The sequence below is a fragment of the Seriola aureovittata genome, chromosome 13, assembly GCF_021018895.1.
Source record: "Seriola aureovittata isolate HTS-2021-v1 ecotype China chromosome 13, ASM2101889v1, whole genome shotgun sequence".
NCBI classification, from domain to species: Eukaryota; Metazoa; Chordata; class Actinopteri; order Carangiformes; family Carangidae; genus Seriola; species Seriola aureovittata.
This window is the reverse complement of record NC_079376.1, coordinates 21,167,143-21,190,000: the sequence shown is the minus strand read 5'-3', so window position 1 is coordinate 21,190,000 and position 22,858 is coordinate 21,167,143. Positions and strand designations below refer to the sequence as shown.

The window sequence follows — 22,858 nt, the reverse complement described above, 5'->3', positions numbered from 1 at the left end:
AGGCCAATAGTAACCTAAACATTTAACATCAAGGTTAGGATTTCTGAGTGGAGGCTGCGCTTTTACTGCATGTTTAAAACATTCGGGGACAGTGCCAGAGGCTAAGTGAGAGTTAATAATACCTTGATTGCAAGGTCCAATCATATCAAAAGTGTACTTTATGATAAAGAGGGGCACAACATCATGAGAGGAGGCTGTGGGTTTCATATGCATGATTATGTGCCTCAAACCAGACAAGGAAAACAGTTGAAATTGATTAATCAAAGGTAGCTGGGTGCCGTAGGCACTAATGTGATATAATGTTTTCAATTTCAGATGTCTGTGGATACTTGGGGATTGAGAACAGAATTTATTGTGATAAACAGAATTTTTGATCTGTGAGAATGTTTACTGATTAACTCAGTGAAATATTTAGCTCTGGCATTTTTGGCTGCTGATTGGAAATTAGTCAGACAGTTTTTAAATATTTTAAATGAAACTAAGAGGCGATCTCTTTTCCATCTCCGCTCTGCTTTCTGTCAGGCCTGCCTAAGAGTTGAATGAGTTGAATCGTGTAACTACTGATGGGATTTAAGTTTGCGATGTCTATATTTGAGTGGGGCTACACAGTCCAGGATAGCTGAACAGAAGGAATGGAAAAGGGAAATTAGATTATCTGGACTAGAGAGAAGCTCAGCATCTAGAAATAGAGGTTGCAATGGCAGTTCTTTGATAGGCCTCAGCAAACTGATTTGCAGTGAGACAATTTATGTAATGGGAATAATAACCAGGGGCAGTACACAAAGGAATAGATAAGGTGGCATTGGAGACAATAGGCATATAATCAGAAAACATGCATCTTCTATGTTATTATTATCAATAGAAAACCTATAAAACATGATAAGGTCAAGGGTATGCCCTCGTATATATGCTAAGGCAAAAGAAGTCTACGACATTGTTCACCATGGGCTTAACTGGACAACACACATGAATATTAAAATCACCTTGTATCAACACCGTCATGAAATGGAACAATACGAGACAGGAAGTTAGAGAATTCTGTTACAAAATCTTTATCTGACTTGGTAGGCCTAGAGGCTAATACACAGACTACAGGGTTAGTCACAGATTCTATTTTTAGAGTCTGTGACTCAAATGTAGAAAAGCTCCCAAAAGAAAGTTTCTGTAATTTACATCAATTCTTGAAAACCCTAGACACCTCGCCCCCTCTGCCAACACACCTAGGGGTCACCAATGAGGGAAAAGGGAGGGGTCACTGCAAATCAATACAAAGTTGTTCTGAGTGACCACCAAACATTTGTGTCCTGATCAGTATGAAAATGATGTGAATCATATGCTATCACAGTCACCAGATCTTAACCCAGCTGAACACCCATGGGAGACCATGAAATTACGTGTTACAGCGCTCTCAAACACCATCATTAAAACACCAAGTGAGGGAATGACTGTTAGAAAAACGGTGTTCATGCCTCCAGTAATTTTCCAGAGAATTGTAGAATCAATGCCGCGGCACATTAAAGCTCTTCTGGCGGAACGTAGCGGCCCAACACCTAACTAAAGACACTTTATGTTGGTTTTCCTTTAATTTGACCTGTCTGTATTTCAGTTAGTCACATAATTTCAATCATTATGCGTAGTTACAAATTGTGTATCAGTTCATTAGTTTTAATTGAATAACCCGAGTGGCTGATTATTTGCTGCATTTTTGCCTTGGGGTGGCAGCAGTATTAGATAGAGCATATGTATTTTTTCTTGAGGTACCTTTTAGTGGTGGAATTTTGTTATCTTGTCAAATGACTTGAATACTGTCCATTATTTTATTCATACTATCAGTTGAATGTATTGTAAAGATATTGATTAAGAGAAGCATAAAAAGAGATCTCTGCCTCTCTGCCTATGCATCTGCCCCTTCTGAGGGCCTGGATTAAAAGATCAGAAGTAAAATGTAATTTTTCATCACAGATACTTCCTGCATCTCTATTTCATAAGTACATTAAGATAAGAATGTTGAAAAGAGGCACTCTTTAATTTAGGCCAAGGCCTTCAGGAGCCTTGGGGGCAGCCAGCAGTTCACCTACCTGCCGGATTTACTCGAATTTAATTTGATTGATATTTCTTCTCTTTTTGTTGTGAGGATCTGTAGATCATCTGATGGCTAAGGATACCTTTAGCTCCATTGCAGACTTGTTGGAGGTCACACATTGTTAGCTCCTAAGAGAATGTGCACTGACAAAAAAGTGGGAGCAAGTAAAAACAAAAAACACAGCTCATCAATTAACAGAAGATACAACCTGCCAAGAGAAGGCCCTATCTGGCAGTATGAAGCTTCATCACATTCTAGCTCTAATCTCTTGCCTTGGGGCTTTCCCTGAGCAGCATCCCCTCAACACAAACTGGGTGTCTGTTGCAGGCACCTTTCCAAGGCAATCTAAACAGGTAGTTTGATTTCAAGATATTGAGCAAGTGTTAAATGGCCCAGGGCACCAAGCAGAGTGTTCCCAGCATACACATGCCAAATGGAACAGATGTCTAAATCAACCCTGACCTGGCAGCGAGGAGAAAATTTCTGGATGTTATGGATTCAAAGTAGCATTGATGGAAAGTCAGTCATTAAGCTACAGAAACCTTAAATCTCATGGTATTTTGTAGAGGATACATTCGTACTGAGAATTCCTGCATGAAATATTTAATCTGGCCATTGAGTCACTTCTGTCCATGTAATTTCAAATGACAGGCTTTACTCTGTTGTACAATATAATTGCTGTAGCTAAAGAACGGTTTTATTGTGTGTGAATTTTCACTTGTAACTAGATTCTATTAGAGAGATATAAGGTTGAGCTGTTAAGAGTACTCACCAACTATTCTCTGAACTTTACTGCCAACAAATAGTGCAAATGTCAACATGATAGAATTTACACTCACCAAGCACTTTATAAGGAACTTTATTAGGTCTGTACATCTGTTTATTCATGCCATTATTCAATTAGCCAATCATGTGGTAGCAGTGCAGTGTATAAAATCATGCAGATACTGGTTTGAAGCTTCTGTTAATGTTCACATCAATCAGATTTGGGAAAAGGGATCTCAGAGACAGGGACAGCCAAGAGCAGAAATCTGAGGCTGCAGTGGGCACAGGCTCCTCAAAATTGGACAGTTGAAGACTGGAAGAACGAAGGTTAGTCTGGTGAATCTCAATTTCCTGCTGAGGCAGATGATGGTAAGGTCAGAATTTGGCATCAACAGCACGAATCCATAGGTTCAACCTGCCTTGTGTCAATAGTTCAGTTTGCTGCTGGCGGTGCAATGGTGTGGGGAGTGTTTTCTTGGTACACTTTGGGCCTCTTAATTTCAATCAATCATCATTTGAATGCGACAGTTTATATGAGTATTGTTGTGCATCCCTTTATGGCCACAGTTTATCCATCTTCTCATGGCTACTTTCAGCTTGTTAATGCATCATGTCACAAAGCAAAAGTCGTCTCAAACTGGTTTTATGTTGATTTTATGTGCTCTGAGTCTAATATTACTCATCCCACTCCTATCATCTGTTTATAACCGACGTTAGTTTAGGATTATTGACGTCTCATCCCACTGTCCATTGATACGGTAACGTTAGTCAAATTATAGTCTTGCACAGACCTATCTGCACACTTGTAATGAAATTTGGGACAGCCATTCATGCCATTCTTGTAATAGCTTTGGTGATCACCTGACTTTTCATCTAGCTCCATCAGTAGATCAAAATTTCAATTTGTCCAAACTTTATGACAGAAATATCTGCAAAATGGAATGACATTCCCATCAGCCTCAGCTGTAGGCTACTTTGTGTTTGTTGCTAATTATCATAATGTAAGTATGCTACCATGCTAAACTAAGATGGCAAACATGGTAAGCATGTACCTACTTAACAACATGTTATCATTGTCATAGTAAGCATGTTAGCATGCTGATGTTAGCACTTATATCATAGCTGTTAGAATGGCTGTAGACTCTTAAGTATTGTTGCTTTGATGCTACCTTTAAGCTCCATGCACTTTCCACAGGCAAGTCACTTAAACATATTTGGTCAGAAAGGATCAGTACAGTTATAAAAAGAGAAATTATAGCTCATGTTGAATTCACTATATTTAGTACAATACTTGAAATAAAATGGTTTTCAATTTTGTATTGTTAAATGAATCCATGGAATGTAGAATAGACATTAAAGGTATTATTTTCTGTCTCAGCCAGTCTGCTCTTGTGTGTGCCAATGCCTCTCCAGCAGTGAGTATGACAGATAGCAATAGTGATTGGGCACAGCTCTGACCAATCGAGCGTGGCTGTGTGCAGTTAATTGAATTCATGAGCAAATACTTCTTGTCCTGTCGACTGTCCAGTGGGAAACCCAGCTGCATCCATCTTTAGCAACCCAGCCACTGTAAATCTCCATGAATATCTCCGGATTGTGGCTTCAGTGTGGTGGCTGCGTAGTGGAGCATCCCTTGCTTGGACCCCTTGAGATTTTTACCTCATGACAGAGAACAGTCCATCATTATAGTATGTGAGACTAGATAACACAAAGCAATGAATGATCAGAATAGGATAAATGAGCTCTAACTACTTGTGAATTGTTATGGCTGGACTGTGAGAGTCTTTTTTTCTATTGTATTTTCCCTTTTTGTAAGTGGTTTAAAGTTATTTCTATTCTGTACACACAAAGCACAAGCAGATCTCAAACCAGGCAGTTCTTCAGACTGTTTTTTGTTGTTTCAGAGCACACACACAGATTTCAGGATATGACTGACATGCTTGCTCATCTGTAGGAAAACAAAAGCCATATTAATTTCAGTACAAGTCTACCCTCTGCATGACTCCAGACTGTATTTTTGCAGCTTGACTTCAACAAGGACACGTCTGTCTGTATTCAAATTTACAAGTAATCTCCACCAAACCATAGCAAAAGTTTTATTCAAATAGCGAGACAAACTACTTTGCATGATTTTATGATACGCTGCAGAGTGAGACATCTCTATCAGTGGAATCTCAAAAACGTGATGTGCACGATGCGGTTATGCAAAAACACTAAAATGTTAAGTGCTGAATTGATTTCAACTAGTGGAGAGTATGAAAAAAAAAGGGAACCACTACTTCCAACACAATGCACAATTTCTTTATTCTTCTGCGTACACTAAAACCATGACACACTCTACACCAATGGCTCCCAAATTTCTTGGCTACAATGACAAGTACTTAATGTACTCTATATTCATTAGACCTCTAACCCTCTTTCCTTCACTTTAATGATTTTCATTAACATCATCATTCGTCACCCTCCATATTTGATCTTGTTTATGGCTTTCATCATTTATGAAATTTGACTGATTTATTTTACAATCTTGACAGCACTGCAGACACTACAGTTAGAACAAAACTTTGGACATCTGCCTATTTTTTAGTGTATGGTTTTTCCTGTTAGTCTTGAAGGTAAAATGTTCCCTGATTTTCATCCTGTAAACAGGTGGCTTGAGTGAAAGTTGAAAAAGTAGGTGAACTTGGCTGGAAGAAGGGTTAACAAGTTAAAAACAAAACTTGAGTGAAAACACATCTCTAAAACATGCTTGTCTGCAATTAGAATATGTAGTTGAAGAAAGTATTTAACTTATAATGATAAGGCCTAAATTTATTATACCACTGTCTGAAGAAAGCAGCACAAAATCCACATTTAATATAACATGTATTTGTTGTAATTTATGAACATAACATTGTGCCCACTGTATCTGATCATGTGACTGAATTGTATTCAGATTTGATCTTTATTGGAAGAGTTTTTACAGAATATCTAAAGAAAAAAAGTATATTCAAACATAACTCTAACATTCAATTTAGCAGCAATGTATCCACTATAATAGCTGGTAACACTATCATGCATAATAAACCCTGGACCCGTCTTTTGGAGCAGCCTACTGAATGTCACCAGTGGCAGCGCCAGGTTTTGACGACGTATATTGACAGTACTAGCATGTTTTAATTGATTCTTCTCTGGTGACTTGTTCATTGTTTACCAGTTATTCACTGGAAGTTGTCAATCCTGGTAAACTGTACATTTTACAGTAGAATGTGACTGATGGCTTTCTTCATTCCTCTCTGACATTTAGACGAAAGCAACAGGGGTGTATAGTAAACAGCAGGATGTCTGCCATTCCTGTTTCTTCAGCTTTGCAACAGAACATGGGTGTCACTGTAGACCTGCAACTCTGACTCTAAAACCCAATGGACCCTGAAAAAGGCATTATTTTGGAGTGAAACTTATTTGTTATGAAATCATACAAAGCTGGAAGGTAGTATTGAGGAAGTGAACCAGTTACTGTTATTTTCTACAGAATTGTATCAGAAATATAATGTGCAGTTATAAAAAAAAAAACAAACATCAGGGCGTCTGAATTGACACTAGAGTCTGTTTTTGTTAAGACTATATGTGTCAATGTATAAATGTTTTTTTGTCCTACAGTATTGATTTTCTCAGGACTGAAATACAGAATATTTGTTGATCTCTGAATAGGTTGGCTTTCTTGCTGCATGAAATGTTTCTTTTAGTGTCTTGTCTGGTGAGTTTGTTTATTTTTCCTTTGAACATTTGTCGTAAACACCTGAAACAGTATTCCTTTTAAAGCTGTCAGAGGTATAGCAGGTATAATAGCTTGAAACTTGATCTAAATGAATGAAGTGTGTACCTTATGCACAGCTGTTTCCACATATGATGAAGCTAACGACTCAAATAACCCAGGCTTTCTTTGTCATTGTAAGTGTTTTCAGTTTTTTTTTAACATTAACAGCTGTACACAGAAGGACTAATTGTTAGCTGTTTCCAACAAGCACGTCATTTCCTGTGTTTGTGTATCTATTTTGTCATTTATTAGCGGCTACTGTGCCCTCTGTCACCTGTCCAGCTCCTCACCACTCGTACAGCATTCCCCTTACAAAGACAAATCAACCCCCTGAGCACACCGATAACAAAACTCACTTACTCCCACAGGCAATAGATCCCCCACCGACCCACTTGTTTTTGCAATCTGACAGGTGTGATTTAAGAACTGCGGTGGACCAGGAGTGCATGTAGAGTGCAGTGGCCATGTCTGGCTGCACTTACTTGCTGTATGAGCTTAAAGTTCAGTGACATCGCCACTTTGATACTTTTTACTCCACTGTCATCAAACTAAGATAAATCGATGAATTTACATACCTTGCCCAAAGGTTTCAGTGAACTCAAGATACCTTTTTTCTTACTTGATAAATTGTCCTGCTTGCGGTGTCAACATTATACAAAGAAGAAGCCACTGGGCACAATGAATGCATAATGCATGTGTGTTGAGCATGACTGAGTACACATAGCAAGACCACACCTAAACCACCACAGTTGGTCATAATCAAACAAGCCTCTGCCTCACCTCATTTGATTAAAATGGCATATTTGCTATCTTGTGTGCTCTTCTGTAAATGTGCGTTCTGCAAATGTCATGTCTGTGAGACTGTGATTTTTTTGTGTGCAAGCAAATGCACAGTTCACAGTCTTTACTTTGTAAAGAGTGCTGCAAAATGAATCATATTATGCAGCAAAGCACTGATGAAAAAAGCTTTTCATTATCAAAGTCATTTACTCAGTCTAATATTTTTTCAAAGAATTTGAACTGGATTACTCACTGACATGTTAATATAGCTCTCTGCAGCCATTAAGGCCCTGCCACAATAGTGCACTGTGGGAGGCCCCTGACTAATGTGTTTTTGTCCAATAAAAAATGCCACCCCCTCTTTCTAATCCATAGAGTTGACTATGCCAGTTTCTCACTGGGCCTTAAGGTTTCTCACCCACAGTGAAAAAAGGAGTGAAGTGTGCTGCAAATCAGGCATAGCTATGAAATTTCTGCTGTCTACTGCATTATAACCAGACAATAATTTCTGTGCTCCTACCATGCAAGAGTGGCAGTAACAACTGTAGTGTAATTACTGAAACCGAGCCCTTGATTTGTGTACTTAAACTTTATATGTCGCAAATATTAGAGCAGGTAATTAATCTGACTTTTGCTTTAGTTTCACCTGATAAATTTTACTTAACACACATTTAATTGCATCTCTTACACCCACACACTTTGCACTGTGAAATGGATTATGTACTGTCTTCTATCTATCTATCTATCTTAAATTGTATTTCCCTCAGACCTGCTAAACCATGCAGCAAAATAAACAAACCGTTTATTTAACATATATCTATAATAATAGCTTATAATATAAAAATAATTAAATAATTAGCCATCCACTTATTTTGGTTTGTCCTAACCTGCCTGTTTTCTGGAGCCTGGTTCCAAAACTAAATGCAACAGAAGCATCAAGAAACAGTAGTAATATTGCTGTATATTGGTGTTTTTCAGTGTTTGATGTTCTGACACATAACATTAGAAATGTTTTAGTGTTGATTTACGCTGTACTGCATCTTGTCCCAATATATTTATGTGAGCCTGCCTCCTTCATGTACATCAGAGCTTGAAAAAAGTGGTGTCAAAAGTGCATCATCCTGTCAGAGAGAAAGTTATGCAACTGGAACAACAGAGTACAATCATTACAAATGCTGTGTGGCAAAATTAGTGTAGCATTACTGTACTGTATATCCAGTCAGCTAACAGTATTTGCTCTACACTCCGTCTCCTGTCATGGACTCCAGCGTTATCAGACTTCTGACTCAAGTTTGTCTGCACGTAGAATAAATCTACATAATACAGATCAAGGGCAAACTACAGTAAGCGGAGCCAGTCACTCATGATAACAATCACTTCTCGTTTTTTCCTTATGAGTGAGGGGGGAAAACAAGATCCCCATCAGCGGAAAGTTTTTTTTCCCTCTTTTCTGTTTTGTTCTCGTCACTGTGATCATTCTCTGATGATTAAGGTGGAGGTGAGCAGTCAGTTTCCACAACCTGGAGATATCACCTCTCTAATTTGCATAGGTATGCAAATGTCCCAGGTTCCAATTGAGTTGTTGAGACCGGTAATATCAATTTGTGTATGTGTGTGTGTGTGTGTGTGTGTGTGTGTGTGTGTGTGCGTGCGTGCGTGTGTGAGTGTGTGCGTGCGTGCGTGTGTGCTCTGCTACCTGCTACAGTATCTAGGTCATTGTTTTTGCTGCTTGTGTTCCTTGTCTGATGGATATGTACTGTATTCAAAGCCAGATGCTTATGCAGCCTGGGCCAAGTTATTTATGATGCTACAGGCAGTCTGTGGATGCCGTACAAGGTTTACAGTCAGGGGTTATATTAGCCTTTGTCACTGACTGATGTACTTTTATGTGGTGACTATATATTTTCTACTATTTGTAAAATTTCCCCAAGCTACTGATTTGTGCTTTCTGTCTAACATATAAATCTAGAAGCGGTATTCAATAAGTAAACTTGGGACATAATCTGGAGTTTTTTTCCCTTTGCTTCACAATAGATTTTTTTGTTGTTATGTTTTCTGATTTTGCTGCCATCGCAAAGCGTTTTCTAAATTCTGAAGACACTGTGGAAACTTTTTTCATTTGTATTGTGTTCCGTTACAATGTCTGTGTGAAGAATTACTTGATATCACAAGTTTTCTTTGTCTTCTTTCCCTCCTCCTCCTCTGTCCAGCATCCTCTCCTGGTCCTAACATCACACTGGAGGGTCAGTACAACTGTCACCAGGGACCTGGGATCCCACTGGACAAACTGTGTGACTTCAGTACAGACTGTCCGCTCGGCGATGACGAAGGCGACCTCTGTCGTGAGTACGCCGCGATACAAGAACGCAGCTGTTGATAAGAATGTGTGAGAGGAAAGCTCACGTGTCAGCTGTCCTTACTGCGTTCACTCCTGGATCAAAACAGCCTAGTTGTGAAGTTGGTCAGCCATTGTGAGACGTCTTTAATGAAGCCATTGCATCCTGCCCAACAGAGCAACAACCGAATGCCTGCATGTGCTTTCTTGACAGTGAGGCAGGAGGAAAGGCAGAAAAAAAGGCAGCATAGCCATGCTTGGCTAGCATTTCTCACCCTTGACATATTCCATAGTTGTTATTTCTACCTCTTTGCACATTTGTTTTCTGCTTTTCTCAAGCCCTAGGAGGAACACTAGCCAAGTATGCTGACATCTTATTCACAAGTGAAGTCCCCCAGGCCCTGCTGTTTGTGTGTCTGTGTTTGTGTCTGTGTCTGTGTGCATGAGCGGCAAAGATCTTTTTTTAGTCCTACCTGCGTGTGCGCATTTTTTTACATTGTCTTCACAGTTCAGACTCTTACCCCCTGCAGTGTTTTTAAATGTTGTAGTTTGATTTCAGAGTTTTTCACCCGTATTAAACTGACCAGAAATAATTTGCTCCTGCCCACAGTGCAGGTCAGCCTCCCAAGTGGCGCTTATTAAAATGATGGCTGCTCCCTTGTGCTCATAGGTTTGCAAACTATGGTCGCTGAAAGATAAGAGGGTAACGAGAGGATGAAAATCCCAGCCAGGCACTCAGGCTCTCTTTTTACTGCAGGAGGACTTATCAGTGCTAATTGGCCAGTGAGGCTAACCCAAGGGTATAATCTCCATTTGAATTTAATAAGTGTGTTTGTGTGTAACATTTTGATTGTAGAAGACAGAATTGGACATTCGAGTGTAAATATAATCAGTAAAACACAAAGCGAGCTTTTACATGACACTGATGTCATTCAGCAACCATCTACAGTAAAGTATGAGGCAACAGAAAGTGCAATGTTTATATAAATATTTCTGAATCGTGTTATTAGCACCATCGTGAGACTAGTATTTGTATATTTACATTAGCAACAAAGAGAGTATGGGAAGTGTGGTCTAATACTTGCTGTGAGTCAATTAGAAGATGTTTAAGATCCGACACCTCTTTTCTCTGCATCTCCACACACCTTCTCCACTGTCTGCCCGCACCATGCTGAAGTGCAGAGAGGCATGAAGGCCAGATGTCATTTGCTTTGAATCAAGGTTTTCTCTCTGTCTCTCAATCTAAGAACAGTGACTGACAATCCATAGTTCATAGGTCCAGCTTGACACTGTCACATTTTTTGTTTTTTTTCCACAGTCGCACACAGTCTACCCCTGTACTTCATGGTGTGTGTGTGTTTATTCCATTCTCGTCTCCATCATTCATCACAATTAGCCCCTGCTCCCCCAAATCACATAGTGTTCCCTCTCTGATACCCTATTCTCTATGATCTATCCACAAGTTGTCTTCATCTGATTTGATCTATTTAAATCCTTCATAAGATGTGCCAAGGCTCATTAACAGGAAGAAGCAGAAAGAGGCAGGAGGAACAAACTTAGCTTGTGTCAATCACAAACATTCCTGACATATAAGGAAAATCAAGTCCCTGTGGATCTCCTTTACCATCCTTTCCCAGCATCATTATGCATAAACACATCCTCCACTCTTTGAGAGTCACAGCTTCCTCTGGTTGATCTTAGTCAGTCTAAATTCTGCAGATACCCTACTGCTTTCCAACACCACAGTTTACCTGCAACAACAGAGAAATGCTGCTTTGCATCAAAGATAGGACCTTAAAGTGGTAATTTGCCAAATTTTCTTTTGTTTAGTTTTTCTTGGAATATCAACTGTGATGACAGATCATTGCTCCTCCCAAATATCACTCATTGTTAGAGAGTGAGGCCAGAGCTATGATGTCTTTGTCTGGTAGGCTGTGGTAACTGTTACTGCTCATGCTCCTGTGACTACCCAGTCTTTCTTTGGTCGAGTTCCACATCACTTCCTGGGGATTTTCCTCAAACCAATAACAGTAACTGTAATAATTTAAACTGTTATTAGATTTGACAGGATAATAGTATTTTAAGTCTTTATGAATCTTCTGAACTCTTTACATTGGTAAAGAGGTAAAGAATATTATTTTTTGAGAGCATTTGCCAATGTAATCACACTTTATTACATGAAACCTACCATGACATGTTTTTTTTTCCAAGTTGTCATGACACAAGTCACTGACACTTATCTCATCATTCATAAAAATTAAGTAATATTGATTTCAGTTTTCAAAAATAGTAATGAGACTGTTATGTCAGCCTCATTCACACCTCATTAAATAATGTGTTACCAGTTTAGTCTATTTGGAAGTGGCAAAACTAGACTAATGGCAAACATGGATGAGCGATAGCTTGGAAAGAAAAAGGCAGAGTGACAAATCTGCACAGAGCTAATGTGTATAGATATGTCTGAAGTGACATCCCCACAGACCTTTCTATTCATACTGTGAGCAGCTTCATATTATGTGACATTGGATCTCTGTGCATGAAGCACATTAAAGTGGCACTGACTTGTTTATGTAACAAGGAGTGACTCATGATAACACAAGACACAGAAGAACATGAAATTCACCCAAAAAGTCCAGAGAAGCTTTCACTTGCTTGAGAAAAACATCACAGAAAAAAAAAAAATTATTTTGGCACCTAAAAAAATAAACGATAATGATTTTTTTCCTAGTTATTTTTGTGATGTTTTAGGTGTGTGAGACCTGTTAAAAGCCCTTTGTATCATGACAATAATTCTAATGTGAGTGTCATTGAGAAAGGAAGCATTTTTCTTGCCTTTGTTCCTGAAGAATACCTGCTTTATGATCTCTGCTCCAGCCAATTTCAGCTCCATTATCTGGATGATGCTATTTCCAAAAAGCACACTGTTATCAGGGCACTTACAGATTCCTATAGGCACTGGGCACTCACAGACAGTAGCTCAAGATAAAAGGAACATAAAGCAAACTTAAGGTGAAAACTTTCAAACACTGAAATGAAACTCGAGCCTCAGAGCTCCTCAGTGTTATCACAAACTGTCATAACACTCAGCAAAAACTAAAGTGATTCCACAATAGGACTTAATAGATCTAACTGTGCAAGGAAAGAAAATATGCGTCATTTAATTCCATAGCATAGAGAACACATGTATCTCTGATTTGAACTTCACCACAGTGAGTGGCGCACTTAAATAATCCATGTTATTTAATTTATTTATATGGCAGGTATTTCCAGTGCTGTCATTTCAGCACCTTGGAAGGACTCAGTGACAGTAGTTTGAAATATTTAAACTGACGTGGTGCACTTTACATATATGCACATCTCTTATCTGTAAGTGGAGATGAACTGGAAAAGAGAGCATTTGATCAAAATTGCGCCTTTGCAAAAGAATGGATATTTAAATATTTGGTCCACTTTAGTTGTATTTGATTTCTTCTGTCAGTTACTAAAACGTAAAACAAGAAACCTTGTTTGCAAATCAAGTAGTTCACACACTTCTCTTTTTGTGGTTCCACAAGTTTTCTCCACAATAAAACATTCTCCATGCCTCCAGGGCTCCTGCCATTCTTTCAGTGTTGACTTGCTCACCTAAACACATCATGTCACCACCTCAGCTTTCTCATTTACCCTCAGAGCCTCTTCCTTCTTCCTCTGCTGTTTCCTATCTCCCCCCCCATATACTTCAGGGCTTTTCCATTTTCTGTTTCTGTTTCTAGAGTCAGTCTGAGAGCCCCCTCGCACTGCACCTCAACTCTAATTTTCACCAACACATTGAGTCCTGAGAGCCATTAGTCTTCACCTCCTGCATGCCTCTCTCCTTTCAACCTCTTCGCCTTCAGTGTCACTCAACTCCTTGATCCCCAGTCCCCACCTCACCCCTGTCCTCTTTCTCCTTGGCAGTTTGGCTGTCAGTGTTCCCCTCCATTCTCTCTTCTTCTCTTGCCGGGCCTGTCCGCTCATTACATGCCCCCCCCCCATTTGTATCATCTTCTTCCCTCCTCCCTTGATATATTCTCTCTCCTGTCTCTCTCCAGGACGCTTTCTCAATGGGAGCTACTGCTCTTTTGAAGAAGGCGATTGCAGTTGGCAATCAATAATGGGTCGCGGTCTCTCCTGGAGAAGAGTCCAGTCTCCAGCCAAGGCTACCAGACAGAGCTGCCCGTCCTCAGGTGGTTCATACACGTCTCTTAAAATCTCATAAACACTGTTGCGATCAAGTGATGAAACGGCAGCAGCAGCTGTTTGCAGCATCTCCAACAGTGTATATAGTTGTAATGCTTCATTAAAAGAGACTTCAAAGGGGGAAATTTTACACTAAAGTAAGACTAGGGCATTTAAACCAATAATTTCGACATTTGAATGTGTTCAGTTTGTGAATATGGAAAGATAATCAGAACCTATGATGTGTCAGACACAGTCATGTTGTCTTGTTCCGAGCTCTCTGCCGTGCTCCAAACAGCAACCCACTGGGTATAAAAGCTCCAGCATATAGACTCTGAGCCCCGCATCTGAAATTCATCTTCAGTACAGTGACTCCAGTGTGTACCTTGATGAGATTTTAAAGTCTTGGCTTGCTGAGGCTTGTTTTTGTTCTCAGCTATTTACAGAAATCTCAGAAGTAGAGTGTAGAAACTATAAATGGAGCATTGTATTTTTTACCATATATGGTGATTTTGTTTTTATTTTTTTTGTCGCTATATTACTGCAATAATTGGCCTAAAATGATGGATGGGAAATTAATGTTAACTGTACTGTTTGTTGCTATGGCTCTGTTGAACTGAGCTTTTCTCAGACAGAACTTTATGAGAGTTAGTTTGGTTAAGTTTTGCAGTGCAGTCGAACCAATGATGGAGAAAAAATTGAGAGACATGCCAACACTCTGACTCACTAATGGTTGCATCACAATTCAAAACCTGAAAATGTATTATGTAAGATTTCTTATTTCATTTTACATGCACAGATTTAGATTGTATAATATTTTTTATTTCTGACATGGTTTTTATTCTGTATGTTTAATGTGTGTGTTTGTGTGTTAAAGGTGCTACATTCAGTGTGGAGGGAGGCCAGTTCAAAGGTCAGCGTGGCTCAGCATTACTGAGGAGCCCTCTCTTCCCCCCTCCTCTCAGAAACTCCCCATGCATGGTGAGCAAAGTATAGAGTGTGTCTCTGCACAGTGTGAATATAATCTTTATTCTCAGACATGCACATACAAACACATGATCAGATGTACACAACTGACAGTTCATTCAGCCCCATCCCCCATAGTTATTATCGCTACACCTGTCAATCTTTCCATTCTCTCAAAGCAGTTGGGTAGTTCATGTGATACTGCTTCAAATGTGCTGTACTTTTTTGAAAACATGGGTTTTCAATTTCCCACAGAAAAGCAGGCTTTTTCCTTTTGAGCTGATGACCATGGATTTTTTTTCCACTGAAGTGACAGCTGTCACTAGCAGATTATATCAGCTTGAATTAGCTGCTAGTGTAAAATGATATTGATAATATTAATTCATTGGTTGAAAACTCCAGCTGTCTCCAGTTGACTGTTTAATGTTTTCAACTGATTTATTTTAAAAGCAGCTTGTAAAGGTCTCTTCTCACGTAACCCCTGGATGGCTTAAAGTCGTACAACAGAAAGACACTGATATACTGTAGATAAATTTATGCTTTAATATTTGCATTGAGTTTGCTTCACTTTTACAAAAGTACGTGTTTTGAGGATGAGGAATAAAGAGGGTTTGGCAAATGTAGCATTATGTAACGCAGGTTTGGCTGGAGTTTAAACTTGTCCTAACTAGATGAGGAGCATTCATAGTATTGTAATTTAATCGTGAACTCAGTGCTCCAGTCATCACCAGAAATATAGACCTTCACTCACTAATTTGATATGTAAATTGCTTTCAGAAACATATCGAAAATCAAATGCTAATGTACCAAGACAGTAGGTTAGCACTGTGCCATCTGCATGTCCCTTAGAGATCCTAACAGACACTGAGGTCGACCTTGTCAATCACAGGTTGTATCTGCTGACCTGTTGTGAAAATATTAAGTGTCATGCATTATTCAGACCATGAAGCTCACAGAGCAGGTCTCTGGGTGAAAGGGCTGTGTACTTGAAGTCTTGATTGATGCTCTTGCATCTAGCATTTAGACTTATGTTAGTGATTTTAATATTGCTCAGCACAGCGACCTTTGGCCCTTTGCTTGTTTACTTTGCACAGTTGAAGTGAAGGCGAGGAGCGATTCCGGTGAGAGAGGGAGAGACAGAAGTGAGGGATGGAGGTGGGGAGGAAGGTAAAGACATCAGAAAACAAAGATAATAAGAGAGACAGAGGGAAAATAAAGTTAGTCTCAATGTGAAAGGAAAGTTGCCACAAGGAAGACGGAAAGACCAGAAAAATAAAATGAGAATGTTGCTTTCTCTCAGGTTTGAATTAGCGCTGTCTGATATTTGAGGGCAGCAGTGGAGGCAGTAAGGCACCATGGGTAGACCTGGCCTCCCAGCACCTTGGCACGCAGCCAAAGATTAGCCATGATTCCAGATTAACACTCTAAATCCTTTTCTCTACACTGATTTGGTGCTGTTCAATCTAGCCTGTCTGCTCTTGGACAACTATGTTGAGGATATTAGTTTTGGGTATTAGCTACAGACCACATTCACTTTCATGTCGTGCCCAGTGTGTGCTGTGCAGTGCCTGTAATCTTGATGTTTAAACGGTCACCATGTGGTTTCACAGTTGACGATAAGGACCACAACCTGCTATCGACAAGCACAGTGCAAGCACTCAACATAAAAGTGGTGAATTCGGTTGTCTGGATAGCATCGTCTCTACGTGTGCTTCTCATCAGGCTCAAGCCAAGTCTGTTCCGCTTAAATGGTGAAGCAAGAATTATGTTCCTGGCTCCAAATAATGCTGTAGAGGGACATGGTCACATCCCATGCTTGTTAGCAAGCTTCAGATTGAGACTTGCTTTTACTGTTTCATTCCTACCATGGCCTGAGTGTTGTTTAATTTCAAGCAGGTTTACACCCATCACGTCCCTCCTGGAAACAGTGAAATGAGATTGATTTGTGCTGAAGCATGCAGGAGCAGCATGGAAAAATAACCCGAATCACATCCTGGTTGAATTCTATTAATCTTGGAATAATTAGAGCTGAACAGATGGCTATTGCGGATCTCTGTGCAATTTTAAGTGCATCTTTTTCTTGACTAATAACACCCTTTGCTGGTTTACTTCAATTCAAAAATATTCAGGGGAAGTTTGAGTTGTTGTGGTATTTTATATACAAACACACATCATGCACCTCAAAAATCAACCATCCAACTTTGTGGTAACCTATACTGAATGCTTAATCTTTATTTGACTCTATTTTCATTTGAAATTCCAACTTACTTCAACAGGTGCGGTTCTGGCTATGTTCTGGAGGCTTACATAAGGGGTCGCTGTCTCTGTGGATAGTGGAGAACAGTACACGCCCTGAGGAGCAGCGCAGACTGTGGCATTCAGCCAGTGAACCCAAATCTGAGAGGGGTTGGAAGCTCATCATACTTCCCCTTTACGCGCTGTCAGACTGGTACGATAAACGCTCACCTGTTTCACCACATAAGAGGCCGTTTTGACTATGTCAAGGCTACAGTAGGTGTTCAGACTGTCTGGAGGTATCAGACTGGTAATTCAGGTTTAATCAGATTAGCCGCCCAGCTCTCATCCCAACAAACCTTCAACATACTCTTGCAAATACCTAAGTTCTCCCACAGCAAAAGAAAGCTTTAAGAAACAGAACCTCACATAAATGCAGATTTTCAACATTTACATTCCATTTTCTGTGAAACATTTCCTCTCAACGCCACAAAATTAATGAATCCCATAGGGACTCTAATCTTATACCATGGACCTGCCATGTGTACAGTTGTACAAAATATCTTCCTTTCTTTATTCCACTCATCTGTGATAGAGAGAGGAGAAATCAATACAAAAGACTCTACCCACCCTGCTTGCCTTCCAATTAGCCATGGCCCTGATTTCCCCTCAAAGAAGAGAGAAATTAAAACAAAATAGAATAAAGCAAGAAAAAAAAGAGGAGCACCAGATAAGGCATTTCATCTCTGTTTGCCTGACTGGGGGTTTCTTTGCCATTCGAGCTTAGATAATCCTACTCCACTGAGAGTGATTAATTTTTGATTCCTGGGTTATGTAGTCAGCTGTGATCGTGCTCTTAATTAGAATGTCATGTCCGTAACCATGAGGTGAACCTGCCAGTCTCCGCACGGTGACCTTTGTAGAGCTTAAATGGAATCAGAAATACAGCCTAAAGTGCAGACAAGAGTCAGGACATAGCAGACAGTATATGTAGATTCTGCATGAGTGGTTTTGCTTTGAGAACTTCTGGGTTGACAGCGAGAACAGAGATACAATATGATTATCATCAAGTTTAAGCAACAATTGTCATATTAAATGTTGCAATTGACAGATACAAAGCTCCAATCTGACTGAGTGATGGTGTTGGAGAGAAATGCTTTTAGATTTACAACTCAGTGTAGGTTATGTTCCTGACTGTTACAGCCACAGGAAGCCCAATCATTTCTTGTGAGCATCACTGTCTTAAAGATAGAAATAGATAAAATAAAGTAAACTCTGCAACCAAAAAAACATTTCCATTTTTGCGAAATACGCTTATTCCTTTTCTTGCCTGAGAGTTTGATAGCACTCTTGTGTCTGTAGGATAAATATGAAGCTGGGGGCAGCTGGTTATCTTAGTTTAGAATTAAGATTAGATGTAGACAGCTAACTAGACTCAAAATCAACCTACCTTACCCGATCCTCTAAACATCACAAATGAACAGCTTGTATATTGTTCAATCCATTCACTTCTCCGTTTCCTATCAACTGGTCCAGCAAAGACATGTTGTTTAGTGAGATTAAGAGGGGCTGGTGGGTGGATTTTGTTACTTTGGGTAGAGACAAGCATTTTCCTCTGTTACCAGTCTTTACGCTGAGCTTAGCTGAGCTTAGCTGAGCTAACCAAACCAACTGCTGGCTCCCCCTTCATAGTTATCAGACAGATACAGTATGAGAACGGTGTTGATCTTCTCATTTGAATCTCAGCAAGAAAGCACAGAGGCAAATATACCAAAATGTCAAACTATTACTTTAAAGGTTTGAGACATATATCTCATACCCTGTTTGTGTAACTGTGTCTGCCTAAATTATTTTGTGCATCAAAGTATTTAATTTGGAAGCAGAAAATGTGTTTCATCCCTGTCTGCAGTCAAACCGTGCTCTTTTGTCTCTGCTAAAAGAGATAGTGAATAGTTTTTGACAGTACAGACTAAGCTGTCATAAGGCACACAATGCACACCCTCGAAAGCCAAACCTCAGTGGTATTTTTCTTAAAGCATGAAAAAGTCTTCCTCGCATCATTTCCGTCAGAAGCTATCCAACCATTCACAGGTTGTAAGGTAGTTACAACAGCTCTGTCCCTCCACAGGTTCTGGCTGCAGTTCAGCACAGAGGATGGGCCTGGACCCGGTTCAGCCATCTCTCTTGACAACATCTCTTTCAGTATGGACTGCTTCCTGGCATGTGAGTACTATAAAACATGTTGAGTCTTTCTTATTTCACTCTTACTTCATCAGACCTTGGTTAAATTAATGGAATCAAACAATGGGGAAAAATGGAAAGTGTAAACACTTTTTTTTTTTAAATCTTTTTATGGACTTCAGAGAATTAAGTAAACATCCAAAGTGATCCAAAGCAATTAAATTAATAATCAGTACAGGGCTTCGTCATGTTCATGCTTTACAGACATAAGATTTGATTGAGTGGGAGAATTCATCAATAACTGACTTATCCATGATTTATTTATACATTTCATTGTCCTCTTTTGTTTACCTTGGCAATTTTGAGTCAATACTATTAAAATGCATTTTAAAAATCTTATCATGTCCTATATACCTCTACTTCTCTCTAGAAATGATCTTTATCGAATGTATCGCAGCCTTGCATAGAAGTGATATATATCATTATGTTTCTTCGTTCAGTCTCTTAAAGAACCTCTGAAGCGTCCTGAAATGTCAGAACAGTCAAAATCAACCATAATATAGCTTGCTGATTGAGAGGCGTTTATGTTCTAATGTTGTACTGCAGGCTTATAAAGGTCAAACCTTGCATGGCGTTTCCAGATATTTTTGTGTTATGATTGAGATGGTTTATCAGTATAAAAACAAGTGTAAGATGACAACCAAGTCTGCCATCATAAATGAAAGGTTTGGAGTTCAGTGCCCTCCCCCCTACACACACACACACACATACACACACATCTCTGCCTACGTGAAGGAACCTGTTTGAACAGTGACAGGAATAGTAATGTCTGAGCATCTCTATACATGAATGTAGCTCTGACAATGAGAAGAGTGTTAAAATGGAGCAGTATTAAACTGACTACACCTTGCCCAAGAATTAAACTCAAGAGGCAGGGGCAGGGATGTCACTGACAGGGATGCTTTGTGATGCTGGGTAGATTATAAAACCGAGGCTGTCAAGGTTTTTTTTCAAGGTGAGAAGGTTTTGGTTTAGTATTGTCACTACATGGATTAAAGATGAATGGAAGAAAGATACAATACTGCTCTGACTGATAACAGCTGTGGAAGCACATTGTTTAGATACCAGTTCAAATGTAAAATAAGAAATGACTGATGTGACTGGCACACATAATGTATTTCCAATTCACCTTTAGATGATGATTATGATGAATTTATTCATCAGCAGCAGATATAATCTCAGCACTATTGCCCTAACTGTAAAATGCAATCAGATAACATAGGTTCATCAGCTGAATAAGATGTGAGAAATTGCTGTTGGTCTGGTCGCCCTGTATCAGCACAGGCTTATTGGGTTAGGGACTCTTTATTTAAGGAGATGACATTTTCCAGGAGATATTAGCACACCAATTTGTGTTTCATGTCCTTTGGAGCAGGAGCACTGGTCGGGCAGCTCTGAAGGATCATCTGTCCCCACTTTGCTCACTTTCCAGATGGCAAGTTCTTAAACTGGGCCAGGTATCCATTACCTACAGCCACACTTGACACTTGAAACATTTTATCACCTATCAGTCAGACCAGTTGATAGGAAATGCTGAAGCTCAGCAAAAGGCGTCGCTTCCAAGAGTGATCACTGTGTGTGATTAACATGATGGATCCCAGAGCATTATGACACAGCCCTGTAATATGTTTTGGTCGGAAAACATACTGCAAACACATTATGCAGAGGTTCAGCCATCCGTGGCCTTTTTCCTACTCTTCTCTAGACTTTAGTGTGATTTATAGTTTGGAATGCATGTGTGTTTGATGATGCATCCATTGCCCTTCAGGTGTTGGACCTGGCTGTCAGTTTTATCATTTTATCTTCACCGGCATCATTAAATTACTTTATTGGGCTAGACAGCACAGGAAGTTCATCCTTTTCTCTCTGCCACGTACCATCACTTCATCCCACGCTCTGCGGTACAGTAACAGCAGCACCAGCTGCTTCTATAGAGATCCCCAAACATCACACTGTGAATGTTGCTCCACAGTAGCGAGTCCTTGACATTACTGCATAGTCGATTCAATGCTTCTCAGTAATTTGCCATTGGGAAAATAGAGATTTGGATGGAAATAATTGGATGTGTAGGACTGAAGGCAATATGAAAACAGGCTGTTTTTTACCCATAAAAAGTCACACATAAAGACTTACAGTGAAGGTCCAGTCAGTTTTCCTATTCCAGCTGTGTACTGTATGTGTCTTGGCCGGCTATAGTATTTGTGTTATCTGTCATGGTAAAGTGTGTAATACAGATAATAAATAGTAGATGTATTTGTTTTATTCATCATCACCTGCACCTGTGGGTGCTGAGTGACACAGCATGGTCTAGTAAGTATACATTCTCTACAGTCCCTCAGTGTATTCAGTGATGACATATGAGTCTAATTTAACCTCCTAGGACCTGGCGTCCACATATGTGGACCTCACATTTTGGGTTCTCTAGACCACAACACTAACTTTTTCTCAACGAGGGCCTGGTGACCACATATGAGGATATTATACTGCCACTCAGTAATCGAAATTTAAAACTAATGTCCTCATATGTGGACATTATTTTTCTCAGGTCCCAATCAGCCTAAATAGCAAAGAGAAATTAAAAATGCACGCCATGCAAGAGTTCGGGTCTTAGGAGGTTAAAGTAGTTTATTCAAATGTGCCCAGGTATATCAGCCACCTCTGTCTCTTATGTGCATAGCAACAACTGGATGAACAATCAGCAATCAGCTGAACAAGCAGCTTCAAGTATGTGCAAGTAAACAGATTAGGAATCCAATAGTAGACTATGTATAATATAATACAGTTTTTGTCCTCTGTAGTGTAGATATATCTCAGAGCTGCTGCAATCTCGAGATATTTTGGGATTCGTGGCTGGGTGGTAACGAGGTGCCCCCCCCACCCCACCTCCCGGTGCTGGCCTCTGGTGGGCTTCAGGTAGCTTACGGCGCCCTGCTAATGAACAGTGACAGCCACGCCGGCTGTTGCCCTGCCCTCTGGTTCATGCTGCTCTATGGTGGACCTGCTGAGTCCTTCTCTTGCTGCAGCAGCATACCAATGCTCTGTGCTCCAGCCCTCTCTGTTCCATAACCCTTCTGTAGCGTTTTCCACCATGCTCAGAATAGCAATGAAGTGAACCTTATTAGTGACTTTGTTGAAGATATAAAAAGTTGCTTTACTTGTGTACACATAACAACTCTAAGAGTCATAGAGAGACAGTGTTTTGTAAAGTTCTTCTAATGGCCCAAACAATCAAACATTACAGTCACCCTTTTGCCGTATGTGAGCTATCAAATCTGCACATAACCCCTATCTATATCAAAGCTCCCAAGCAGTGGAGACTTAGATGATCATATTTATTTGAGGATTACAGGACTGGGGAATGAGCTATTGATTTTTTTGCAGGCAGATTTTAGGTAATCGTTGCTAAGGTTTTTTTAAGCTTTGAATCCAAAATTAAAAGATTACTTTACCCCAAAGAAAG

The 22,858-nt window shown here is 39.7% G+C and overlaps 1 protein-coding gene across 3 annotated transcripts in view; it reads left to right on the top strand.

Moving 5' to 3' along the window:
- The window catches only part of alk (ALK receptor tyrosine kinase), a 328,207-nt gene that overhangs the window by 263,643 nt on the left and 41,706 nt on the right, over positions 1 to 22,858 (top strand). For all 3 annotated transcript variants that reach the window (XM_056394465.1, XM_056394466.1, XM_056394467.1), the window contains exons 6-10: positions 9,635 to 9,766; positions 13,830 to 13,964; positions 14,834 to 14,937; positions 17,199 to 17,371; positions 19,286 to 19,380. In XM_056394465.1, coding sequence (XP_056250440.1) covers positions 9,635 to 9,766; positions 13,830 to 13,964; positions 14,834 to 14,937; positions 17,199 to 17,371; positions 19,286 to 19,380 — 639 coding nt within the window. The remainder of the gene's footprint in view (positions 1 to 9,634; positions 9,767 to 13,829; positions 13,965 to 14,833; positions 14,938 to 17,198; positions 17,372 to 19,285; positions 19,381 to 22,858) is intronic.